This window comes from Canis lupus, chromosome 1 (assembly GCF_003254725.2).
Source record: "Canis lupus dingo isolate Sandy chromosome 1, ASM325472v2, whole genome shotgun sequence".
Taxonomy (NCBI): Eukaryota; Metazoa; Chordata; class Mammalia; order Carnivora; family Canidae; genus Canis; species Canis lupus.
In genome coordinates, this window is record NC_064243.1 from 55,504,253 (window position 1) to 55,517,301 (window position 13,049).

At 44.3% G+C, this 13,049-nt stretch overlaps 1 protein-coding gene across 20 annotated transcripts in view; it reads left to right on the forward strand.

The window, feature by feature from the left end:
• AFDN (afadin, adherens junction formation factor) overlaps nt 1-13,049 on the forward strand; it is a 137,650-nt gene that overhangs the window by 107,709 nt on the left and 16,892 nt on the right. For 19 of the 20 annotated variants that reach the window (XM_025422771.3, XM_025422761.3, XM_025422759.3 and 16 more), the window contains 7 exons: nt 4,499-4,564; nt 4,776-4,849; nt 5,297-5,415; nt 6,821-7,015; nt 7,663-7,754; nt 8,094-8,279; nt 11,129-12,127. In XM_025422771.3, the coding sequence (XP_025278556.3) occupies nt 4,499-4,564; nt 4,776-4,849; nt 5,297-5,415; nt 6,821-7,015; nt 7,663-7,754; nt 8,094-8,279; nt 11,129-12,127 (1,731 nt within the window). The remainder of the gene's footprint in view (nt 1-4,498; nt 4,565-4,775; nt 4,850-5,296; nt 5,416-6,820; nt 7,016-7,662; nt 7,755-8,093; nt 8,280-11,128; nt 12,128-13,049) is intronic. The other variant, XM_025422770.3, reaches the window with a different exon arrangement.

Below are 13,049 nucleotides of genomic sequence, written 5' to 3' on the forward strand. Positions count from 1 at the left end.
GTCATTTCTCTGTGTAACAATTGTACTTGCAGTTTTTTATGGCCGGTTTATGCCTGTGCAAATGAAGTTGCAAATGAAGTATAGATGAGATTCAAATAAGCAGAGGTGGGAAGGGACCAGAGTGGAAGGGGCGAAGGGAGTTCCAGTGGAGTAGGTCACTAAAGAGAATGTGTTTACAGAAAGGTAAAAGGTTAGCAGGATGGCAACCTGTTTATAGAAATTTAAGCAGTGAATCTTTTAGATAAAGAATATTTCTAGGTAAGTAGTGCAAGGTTGACACTACACTAGTAGGATTCAAATATCAATGAAAGCTTGGATACTTCTTTAGAATATTCTAGATCTACATTCTTCACTGGTATATCATATATATATATAAAATGTATTTCATCATTCACCATCAGTGACCTAATTAAAGTCCATTGTATGACCAACCTTAAAAGGATCTTTTAGAAGCCTATTGGGTGTTTGGAATTGAGTTCTCTAATCATTGTCTTGTAATTCCTAAGACAAAGACCTCCTTTTCTGACTAGGAAGTGCATGGATAAATTGAACTTGGAATTAAAGATGTGATTATAGCTTAGAACATAGATAAATTCCATCATGTGAGAAGATAGTAGCATCTCTTAAATGCTGTGCCTTTCTCATCATCCATACCTGACAGTAATGGATTGGAGTGCTTCTTCCAAAACAATACATGTAGTGCTGTAGTCAGAAATCCTGAGGGTTCCCAACTTTATAAACTAGGGAAGTTTCAGTGTTACCAGTGTTTGTTACCAGTTCAGTGTGTGATGGCTGCATCTGCTGCTTCCTAACCCACTAATACTAACGTGTCCATTCAGTAAGATTCTGGACTGTCTCATGGTAGGTTTGAGAGTAGAGAGTTGACCATGTAGGAGGAACAGAGAAGGCAGCGACCAGGGAATGGAACTGGGGGGAGAGCCGCCCATACTATCACACAGTTGGAACACAGGACAGAGCAACCATCTGGGGCATAGAGGTGAGGAAGAGCTTCTATTGTGCGGATGTTGGGAAGGTCTATGGCTTGGTGAATGGTGGCTGGTGAGCCCAGGAATTGAATGACAAAAGCATTTTGGCAGACGCATTGCATCAGACATTTTGTGTGGAAAGTACAACATAAACAAGGGCCAGAACACGGAAACAGGATGGAATGGGGTCATGGGAAGGACGATCTGGATCGGGCCCTGTGTATCATGAGAGGGGCTCAGAGGGTGTGGTGCTTGGGGAGGCCGGCAGGATAGCCACAAGGAGTGCTTGCCAGGACTGTTGTGAGATTTACACTGGAAATTTGAAGGTGTGACGATTATGATGCTGTCCAGTGTCTACACTACATCATCAGTTGTACTTGAATATGTAAACTTAGACTTTGTAAACATCACATTGCATGAAGGATATGAAACTGCCTATCTAAAGGTGCTACAGGGTTTCGGGATATTCACATATTGTTTGCCATTCATATGGAGTTTCCCATATGTAAGTATGTATTAGTTCTCTAAAATGTAAAGTGGTCGTGGGATATGGGGCCTGGTGGCTCCCTTCGGGGGTGTGATTCCTCCTCTAAACAAGGAGGCTAAAAGCATAAAGGGACATCGCAGCGAAGCTACTATTCATGGTGAGGGTAGAACCATCCCCCTCTTCCCAGAGTGAGAATTGTGATACAGAAGCTAACCGATGGGCAAAAGAGAGTGTGAGAGCAGGGCCTTGGTGTAGGGAGAAGCAAAACTGTATTTTTGTCTTTTTCTTTTATCATTCTATTTTGTTATTTTAGAAAGAAAAAGAGTTCTCTTACAGTTTGTCTAAATGTTATTTTTTCCATTATTAATAGTAATCTTTTCTTATAAAGAATATCAGGAAGGGAGAGGTCTTGGTTTATTATTTTAGAATGTATATATTTGGTATTTAATTTTTTATTTCACTGTTACTAAAAGTATTATTATTAGTGGTAAACATTTTTCTTTTCAAATATGGTAGTAATTGAGTATCTTCTGATAAGGACAATTTTTATAATCTGTACTGCATCCTGAAGATGTCAGTGCCCACCATTGACACTGAAACTGTATCCTGAGACGCCACGAGCATTGCTTCTCCCTAGCCCGATGGAGAACTCTGGAAACAGGTGGCTATGCTCTTAGAGTCTTTGAGGAAACAATCTGGCCTCAGGTGTTAGGTGTAAGGAAATACCATGTACCATTTACAGAAAAGGAAAAGGGGGATTTTCAGTGCCCCAGTCAAAATTATTAGGTACAGAGAAGACTGCTCCGGAATGTAAGCTTTGTGAGGGCAGGGGGCATTTGTCTCATTCATGGATGTACGTACAGGGCTTAGGACAGTGTAAGGAGGCATTCAGTGACTATTTGTTTAGTGAGTGAGATTGTCATTTAAACATCTGAGTTGTTGGGGGTGCCTGGGGTCTCAGTGGTTGAGCATCTGCCTTCATTCAGCTCAGATCATGATCCCAGGATCCTGGGATCAAGTTCCACGTCAGGGTCCCTGCTCAGTGGGAAGCCTGTGTTTCCCCCCTGCTTTTGTGCACATGCTCTATCTCGCTCTCCCTCTCGCTCGCTCTCTCAAACAAAAAAATAAAATCTTTCAAAAAATAAACAGCTGAGTTGTTGAATTAGTCAATCACAGATTACATAAAAGTATAGAATATATGGGGAAAATGATTTAATTAGATGACATGTGAGGGAATTCCCTGTACCTTGTAACAGATAGGGTTGGGGGTGGAGGCTGCCTTAGATGTAATTTCCCTGAGTGCATGTTAGGTCCCTGGGTTCAAAAAACCCAGCATTGGCCTGAGTGAAGTTGGGTCAGAGGTTTATCTGTTGTTCTTTTGCTAAGTGATGTGCTAAAATATAGAAAAGTCCTCATTTATTGAGGGCCTACTATATATATTTTTTATTGTGCCATCTCAAATTTACAAAAAAGTACAAGCTTCCCCAACTGTCTCAGTGCTTTTTGTTGCTTGTATGTGTGTGGTGGAAGGACCAGGTACAGGTCACACAGGTTGTCCTGCTATACTGGAAGTGCTGGATGATTTCTGCAGGGCAGGCATCTGTATGGGAGGCAGTTAGATGTCTGGCACTGTGCAGAGCTGTAGCAAGGGGACGCGGGAGTTGTCCGGGTACAGACAGATGGGCACCGAGGAACCCATGGGAGTGGAGGGATGGGAAAACGGAGGCCAATGGGGAGCTGCCACAGAGGAGACTTGATTTTTATCTTGTAGAAGACTTTTATAAATTCAGCTCACAGATAATGTAACCACATGAAATTTGAAACATACTGTTTCCTGAAGTGGAGTTGTTTTGTTAAATTGAGACATTTTATACCATTTTTTATAACGAGATACATAATAGATGGTTTTAGTCCAAAACAGTGGCTCATGCTAGACTTGCCTTGAGGGGAGAGTGGGATGGCCTCAGCCATGTTTGGCAGCCAGACTGTCCTGCCAGACCTGCTCTGTGAGCGAGAGAGTGAAGAGTTCTCAAGTAGAAATGATGTGCTTCCAGAGCATTGTAGAAAATCTCTTTCAATTAAGTCATTTATTGAAATCATGGTCTTTACAACTCTCTGTGATACCTTTATATTTTTGCTTTTACGACACAATACTTTGTAACTGTTGAAGTTACCCTGAGCTAAGGAACATGTATTCCCTTATGGAACATTGGCAGTAATGAAAGTGAGATTCCACTCATGCGATTGCTGATTGCTTCCTTAGGCTGTTCTGATAATTATCCACATTTGATGTTTAGGTTGCAGTTGTAATATCCAAGTAGAACATTGGTGATTTCTGTACAAGAGTTGCATGTGTTCCTTAAACCAGCTTCACAGCAGTTGCTTGTCCTCTGGTGATAGAACATGAAGTACAGCTGGTGTGCATCCGTGTGGATTGGGGCTCCTGGCTTCAGTGTTCACCTCAAGTTATAGTGTGTGACGTTTACATTGAATCTATACAGAGGACTTTCTACAGACTGTTCTAGGACTACCTAAGTCCCCTTTCCTGTACACCACAAGATGTTTCCTCTTGTTTTAAATTTTGAAATCTAGCTTTGGAAAGAATAAGGGGATATATGTAAATATTGGAATATAAAAACACTAGTAAATGACTTTTACATTAAAGTGATTAATAGTGTATTAATACATCACGAGGGTAGCTTTAGCTCACTTAGGGCTCTCAGAACTTATGTTGAATTTCCTTTAGGATTCCAGGTCTTAGTCTTCTCATCAGTTGGTTTATTAATTGATTTTTCAGGAGTACTTTTCGTTCATTTAGAAACATAAAATACGTACACTTCCTGTTCCTTCCTTTATATTTACCAAATAGAGTATTGATTTTTTTAGTACTAATTTTCACATGAAACCAAAAATCAGGACTTGTGTTGCAATTATCCTTGTGCAAATTTTATTTTTCGTTTTATTTTACTGAGTATTGTATTTTTTACTATGCGTTGTCAAGCAGTGTTTCCTTGTTTTTGCTCAGGGTGCTGGTCAAGATAAACTTGGAATCTATGTCAAGTCTGTTGTAAAAGGCGGTGCTGCGGATGTGGTTAGTATCATTTTTAAAGTTGTAAGTTTTCAGTATGTCCTATTCAACAGATGGCCTGCAGTGTGCCCACGGATGCTTGTAGTCCTAGCATACCGTGTACACTGCTTGCTGACATACAAATGTGAGCTTCCTTTCTATTGACTTTCCCCTTCCACCTCTTGCCCTTGGCTGTCCCTACCGCCCAAAATACGTGCCACCTGGGTATGCACAGGATGGACGCCTGGCTGCGGGTGACCAGCTCCTCAGTGTGGACGGACGAAGTCTGGTAGGACTCTCTCAAGAAAGGTATCGTTTATGTATTTGTTGTTTAAAGCTCGATGTTAACATGTTTAAGGATACTGCACATTTGCAATCGGAAGACAAAGAATAAAGCTAGGAAGCTATGCCCTTACTATTCACCTTTTTAAATGTAAAACGGTGTATGTGACACCTCATTTGTTACCAGATTATAAATATGTATTTTGGTCTGGAGCAGTTTCTTGGAAGCTTAAAAAAACCCTACTCTTAGCATGCCCTGGGAATTTCTGAGTATCATCTTACCGTTCTTAATGTGATAACAGGAGGTGTGTGCTTAGTTAATCTTTAAAGGAAGGGAATGAGCAGTAGGTAATGTGTCCGAAGGTCAGACTGTTCCTCAGAATTGCCGATGGTTGCTCTGGTTACAGGCCAGCATTGTGAGAGCAAGCACTACATTTCACTTTCCTTACCTTTGTGATGCTCGCTTCTTCCTAGGGCGGCAGAGCTCATGACAAGAACAAGTTCTGTGGTGACACTAGAAGTAGCAAAGCAAGGAGCAATTTATCACGGCCTCGCCACGCTGCTTAATCAGCCATCCCCAATGATGCAAAGAAGTAAGAGCTTATTGTGGAAAATCGCATGCTGCTGCCGCCTCTTACTATCGCCAATAATAGCTGGCTTGTGCTGATCACTTACCGCATGCCATGCAGTTTACGGTCATGACCTTCTCCGTAGTCATGAAAACTCTGTGGATTAGATGTTACTGCTTTCATTATCCCAGCTGGGGACACAGGCGCTTCAGCACGACGCGCAGGATGTAGCCAATAAAAGCATTGAGGGTGGGCCACTGACCCTCTGGCCACGTGGTCATTCACTGAGTCCTTGCCCCCAGGGGCCCCGTGGGCCTGGCCGGCCACCAGAGAGGGTTTCCATCCCCCTGGCACTGGGCACTTAGTCGTAGTGGTGGGTGATGCATGTTATAAAGTCTTCAAAGAACAAGTGGAATTCTCTACTGAAACGAGGTCCGTGTGTGTATGAATACATATTCCAGTATTATGTGTGCAGGACACATTTATCCTGATATACGGACTTTAAATTAAAAGCTCAATTATTTAGATAAGGTAACCTGTTAGTCGGAACCATGATTTTGTATCTACATCAGAAATCTCATAATAAAACCAATATGAATGTAGGGCTTTCTAAGAGGATTAGTTCAGAAATCATAGGGAAGAAACATTAGGACTCATATTACCTTTTAAATCAATATATATTTGCCTTTACTTGGCTAACTTTATGCACAGCCGCCAGATCTGTCTTGATGGAACTGTCTTCTCCATTGAGGTCAGTGTCCTGGTAGCTTTAAAGTCCAGGACCTGAGGTCCACCTTATGGTAACACAACAGCTTCTGAGAACCTGGGCCTACCGTTACTGGAATAAACAAAAAGCATGTCTTAACACAACCCTGTGTGGTAGCCTAGGCCTTGAATCCGCATTTCTTACTTTTTTCATGACATCATCCCGTATTGGTGGTCTAATGTCCTAGCTCATGACATTAGCTCAGTTTCCAAGAAGCAAACCTGACCGTGAGTTAGAACAGAGAACACAGCAAGGCTGCCACACAGGGAGACAGGAAGCCAAAGTAGAGAGTGGACAGTCACCTAGCTGGTGGCAGTGCCAGGTGCTGAAAGAATTAGTGTTTTAGAAAGTGAGAGAAGTATATTTGTTTTACTTTTAAAAAGTTGCTTTAAAAGTAGTCTTAGGACTTAACAGGTAAACTTTATGAGAAAATAAGCTTGGAAAGAACACCTTTATCCATCAAAGCCAGTTAGATGTTGCTTTTAAGATTCTCTAGAAAGATTTTACTCTTAGATTAAAAATTACTTTATTTCTTTGGCTAAAAATAAGGTCTTACGAAATTTTTAAATATTTGTAGATTCATCTTTCTTTAAAGACCAAATAAGAGTGTTTAAAATAAAATCTTGAACAAATGAAGAGAGCCTGAATGCACTTTGATTGCAGTTTCAGACCGTCGTGGCTCAGGTAAACCCCGACCAAAGAGTGAAGGTTTCGAGCTCTATAATAATTCAGCTCAAAACGGGTCACCTGAGAGCCCTCAGCTGCCTTGGGCAGAATACACTGAACCCAAGAAATTGCCTGGCGATGACAGACTGATGAAGAACCGGGCTGATCACCGCTCCAGCCCCAACGTGGCAAGTAAGCGGGATCGCTTTGGCCCTTCCTTTCCTGGCCTTGCACTCTTGTCCCAGGACAGCACGGTCACAGCGTGAAGGGGACGCCCTGTGCTCTCTTAGTTATCAGAACAGTAGGATTACCTGCATATATTGGCTACCTGAGATGTGCTTTTCATGAGACATATCAAAAGTAATGTTCTTCCAGTAGGAAATAGAAACCAAGCTGGAAAACCTTTGATTCAGTTGATGCCCTAGCCGAGTGCATTGATACTGTCTCTAGCGGGAGTTGGCAGACTGCCTTGGGAGCTCAAATGGTTTTTATACTTTTAAAGTGTTGTTAACAAGAAGAAGAATCAGTAGAAGGATGTGCAACACATACAAGGTTTGCAGAGCCTGAAATATTTACTGTCTGTCCCATTGCCAGAAATGTTTGCCAGTCCCTGGTCTGTAGATGAAACCTTGCAGCTCTGGTTTCCGATTATTCAAGAGCGGGGAGTGGGTCTGATGAGCCTTCGTCTCTCACATGCCCTACTTCTGTGTCTGCGCTGACTCCTCACTGGCAGTTTGAAGATGCATGACACATGGTCACTACCCTTACAGAGCTCTTGTCATGTTGCATCGAGTGTTTGTCTAATACTAAACTGTCTTTTCCCTGACTCTTTCCAACAGATCAGCCTCCTAGCCCTGGAGGGAAAAGCGCATACGCCCCTGGAACAACAGCTAAGATAACGTCTGTCTCCACTGGGAACCTCTGCACTGAGGTCAGAAAAAAACATCCTCACTATGACGAGCACTCAGTCTTCCCGTGGAAGACCTGAATTATCTCCTAAAACTTGCATTCTGCACATCAGCAGTGTTTAGAATTCCTGAGTGCTGCTTTATTTTTAACATAATAAGGAAATTAAGTTTAAATTAATAAGCCAGGGCAAAATAAAATGTTTTTCTTTATTCTCAGTATAGGATCAAACACTTCTAATTTTTAACACTGTTTTAAATATATGTATCTGCTATAGTTTAAAACAGATCATTGGAAATTAAATTAATCTATGTACACAAATTGTGCCAAAAGCTCACTTTTCTGTCTTCTTCTCATTTTACAGGAACAGACCCCTCCACCTAGACCTGAGGCTTACCCCATCCCCACTCAGACATACACCAGAGAGTATTTCACCTTCCCAGCTTCCAAATCCCAGGACCGGATGGCTCCTCCTCAGAACCAGTGGCCAAATTACGAGGAGAAGCCACACATGCACATGGACAATAATCATTCCAGTATTGCAATTCAGGTTAGAGAGGAGGATCCCACGAACATTTGCAGCCCTCAAAGATAAACCATTCTGACAGGGTGAAATCTGAATGATTTCAGATATATGGTTGTTACCCTGTAGGCAGCACTGTAGCCGTTACCTTGTCTTCTTTGCTGGTCTCCTGGTTTGCTGAGGAAGAGGGGAGAGGCAGGAATACAAATGTGAAGAGCAATGCTTTGTTCCCTTGATGTTGGATTAGTGTTAGTAATAGGACATCCTCATTAGAGTTTGTGAGGCAGGATCCCCAATTCAAGGAGTGAGAAATGAGGGATGTTGTGTTTTTCTGTTTGTACCAGCTGTCCAAGTGCTGGGACACAGACCTAACCATGGTCCCTGCCTGTGAAACTAATGATGTGGTTGAGAAATGAGACAATAAAGTCAGTTCAGTGTAGTAAGTCATGCTGGAGATCTGGGTCTGCCCGAATGACACAACTGCCATTCCATCTACATGGGACTTGGACCTGGACACACACACACACCCCCCCCCCCCCCCGCCCCGCGCGCGTTACATGACAGCTCTCTAAACAGAAGAGCTTTTCAGACTGAGGGAGAGGGCTCGGAGATGTGTAGGAACCTGGCTCCAGGAGCTGTGGCAGGCCTTTGCAGCCTGGAACCACATTCCAATGCTTGAAGTGATAAGCTGAGGGTTTGGGTTTCATCACAGTTAGTGGAGAAGGGAGTGTCAGTCTGGGTAGGTGAGCTGCAGAACATTATCAGATGTGTTGTTCTGTTTAGAAAGATAACTTTGCATTGTAAAAGGCTGGGAGAAGAAATGTATGCTAGGAAAGAGGTGCAGTCTAGGCTGTGTCACAAATACGAGTCCTGGATAACGAATTCTGGATGTGGTGCTTTAACTGGGGTGGAGGGAGGAGCCTGGGGATTGCCGTAGGGCTGAGCTGAGCCATGAAGGCCAGGGGAACAGAGGAAGGGTCATAGTTGTGGGGAGGCAGCATGAATCATGGTTCTCAGAGGGCAAGAAGTGTCATCTTGCCTTGTCCACAGGTCTGTCCTGTCTGATTACCCCCACAAGCCCAGTTTCTCTGGGAGCGTTGGATACCCTCCTCCACCCATCTGCCAGCTGTCAGTGAGCTGGAGTTAGCTGCGAAAAGAGACCTTCCTCCAGACTTCATTTCACAATGAAGTGCTTGTGTGTCCTGCCTCCTCTGGCATATGTTGTTACCCTTAGGAGGATCTCCTTCCCCTATGTCAAGATATAATGTACACGTTTTCTCCTGTTGCATGGGAATAACATTATCAAGCTCCACATTCACAGTGTGTGTCTGCTGTTTTCTCTGCCTGACCTCGGAGGTAGAGGATACTTCTAGAAGAAGTCAGGAAACCGGTCCAGGGGTTGATGTGGATCTCAAAATGACTAAGAATTAGGATAGAACCTGCCAGGGGATCCACGGAGAGATGGGGTGATGGTTGCACAGGACCTAAATGAGTCTTCAAGGAAAGCAGAGGAGTGACTCGGGAGTCCCTGGGAACTGCAGCAGAGGGAGAGCAGATGGGCAGTCTGAGGCCTGAACTCTGAAATTCTGTCTGTTCTATGAACAGCAGGTGTATTGACATGGTTGACTCTTGAACACCATGAGTTGAAGGACTCATGTCCACTCTTATGCACGTGTTCTTCAGTACAAGTGCTGCAAATGTATTTTCTCATCCTGATGTGTTTCTTAATGACGTCTTTTCTATAGCTTATTGTAAGAACACAGTAGATTAGTAAGACATACAAAATATGTGCTCACAACACATATTTGTGAGCGTCCATAAGGCTTTCCAGCCAACAGTAGGCTATTAGTAGGTAGGTGTTGGGGGGAGTCAGAAGTTGTATGTAGATTTTTGGCCACCCAGTCTTCAGTGCCCCCGTCCCCCACCTTATTTGAGGGTCTGTAGATGGCCCAGTGATGTGGAAGCCATTTCTGTGTGCAGAGTGAAGCCATAGCAAAACGTGGACAATAAATGTTCCACTTTCCTATCACACTGTTTTTTCAAGTGATATTTCATTTTTTTGTTGTTGGCTGATTTTTTTAAGGAAAGGAAACAGCTTATTTTCCAGATTTGCATGTTCACTTTCTACACATTAACAGGACAAGGGAAAAAAAAAAAGTTGACATCCTGGTGAATCATTTCTATCAAACTACTTTTATTCATGCTGTTGTGCAGACTTCAGACTAGCCCTTTGGAAGAGAGGGTTCATTTCTGTCTCTTCCACACATACACAGAAGTTCATGTCCAGCAGATTTATAGCACTGTGTTTTATTCTAAGGTCGGAACAGAGACACCCAGGTGCATAGCTTGTCCTGGCACATGCCCCGTTCTGTCAGTGTCCCCAAAGCCGGTCATCAGCTGGTGGAACTGTGGCTCCAGTGGCTATGATTTGATCATTACTCTTATTCAGAATTTTACTATGGAGAAGTAAATTTGTTGCTATTCATGTAATTAGACCAAACACATTCATCCTTTGAAAGTCAGCTGTGTGAAGAACCACAGTGCAGATGCATGCAAGGGGCATCGTCAAAGAGTGGGGAAGGCCCCACTTGTCCAGAAAGTACCCGGATGTCTGTGTGTGTGTGTTTTTGCCAGTGTTGCAGACAGAAGTACAGCTCTTGCACAGATGAAGAAATTCACTGCACCTGCCCTCCATCCCCAACATGTTTCCTCCACATCGTGCACCCCACAGAGCTGGACAGTCTCAGCCTCTGTTTGACACTCACCTAATAATTTCCCTAAAATGTGTTCTCCATGAGGATAAGATATTTATGAATTTTTAGTAGTTTTTTTCTAAGCAGCTGAAATAGAACAGTTTTCCTTTTTGCTTTTTCCAGCGTGTTACCCGTTCCCAGGAGGAGCTTCGGGAGGATAAGGCTTACCAACTAGAGCGGCATCGGATCGAGGCAGTCCTGGATCGCAAGTCTGATAGCGATATGTGGATCCATCAGAGCTCCTCAGTGGGCTCGAGCACTTCCAGCCAAGAGCACCTGGACCACCCCTCCAAGGCCGGCACCCCCGCTTCCACTCTGACCAAGAGTGGCCCTGGGCGCTGGAAGACGCCAGCCGCTGTGCAGCCCCTGCCTGTGGCTGGCTCCCAGCCGGTCCAAACTGACCTGCCCCCACCACCCCCGCCGCCCCCCACGCACTACGCCGGAGACTTCGACGGGATCCCAACAGACCTGCCTCTCCCACCACCTCCTGCTAGCCAGACAGGACCTGCCTCTGCTCAGGTGGTGGCTGCAGAGAGGAAGAAGAGGGAGGAGCACCAGCGCTGGTATGAGAAGGAGAAGGCCCGTCTAGAGGAGGAGCGGGACAGGAAGCGCCGTGAGCAGGAGCGAAAGCTGGGCCAGATGCGCTCCCAGTCACTGAACCCAGCCCCGTTTTCTCCTGTAACTGTCCCCCATGTGAAGCCAGAAAAACCTTCTACACTCCAGAGGCCCCAAGAGACGGTCATTCGGGAGCTGCAGCCCCAGCAGCAGCCCCGCACGATTGAGCGCAGAGACTTACAGTACATTACAGTCAGCAAAGAGGAGCTGTCCTCAGGAGATAGTCTGTCCCCAGACCCGTGGAAGCGGGATGCCCGGGAGAAGCTAGAGAAGCAGCAGCAGATGCACATCGTGGATATGCTGAGCAGGGAGATCCAGGAGCTCCAGAATAAGCCCGAGCGCAGTGCAGAGGAAAACGATCGCCTGCGGAAACTCATGCTGGAGTGGCAGTTCCAGAAGAGGCTCCAGGAGTCCAAGCAGAAGGACGAGGATGACGAGGAGGAGGAGGATGATGACGTGGATACCATGCTCATCATGCAGCGCCTCGAGGCCGAGCGAAGAGCAAGGGTAAAGGGGAGAAGTGCTGTGGGCATGCGTCTCTGTGCGTGTCACTCATGGGGGGTTGGCAAGGGCCCTGGCCTGTAGTGGGGTACTGTAGCTACTGCTGCGTGCAGGCATCCTGCAGCGTGAACCCTCTAACCCCTCTAACCCTCTAACCGGGTTAAAGGCAGACTTTGCAAAGTCTTAGACCATCCACATGGAGCTCTGCTGTTTTAATTTAGCAAAGTTGTTCCTGCCCTTCTCATTAATGCTTTAGTTGAGCAAACAAGCTAATAACCACTAACCTGTTAGTGACCAGTAATAATCCTCATCAGGGGTTGGCAAAAATGTTTTCTTAAATGGCTGGAAAGTAAGTACCTTAGGCTTTGTGAGCCGCACAGGCTGTCTTAATGGCACGGCTCTGCTGTCGAACTCTGAGAGCCGCCTTGACAGACTGTGAGCAGCCAGGGTGCTATGTGCTTCCCAGACAGTTAACAAGACATATGCTGACCCCTGGTCTCGATTATCAGCAGTGGGTGGTGGGTGATGAAGACTATTGAGAACTTCAAAGTTAATGGTCATTACCAGGAAGACACTCTGCCAGGTGCTCATACAGTTGATGAAGCAGGTATAATTAAACCACATTTCAGTAGTAGTAGATACTGAGAATTTATCCTTATTTCTCTATATGATAAAAATAACTTGTTCTTGTATCAAATAAAAGAAGTGAAATTTAAGTTACTTTAACGCAATAAATTGAAGTGCCAAATTCAAGATTCTTTTTTTACCCTGTCAAGAGAATTGTTAACAGAGAGGCATTTATTAGTATTAATTTGCAGAAAGTGCTATTGACCGTATCATGTTAGTTTAGTGTTTATACAGTGCAGTGTTCTGGGAAAAGACAGCCTGGAGCATGTCTTTTGGATTTTGTTTCTAATTGCAACTGTCT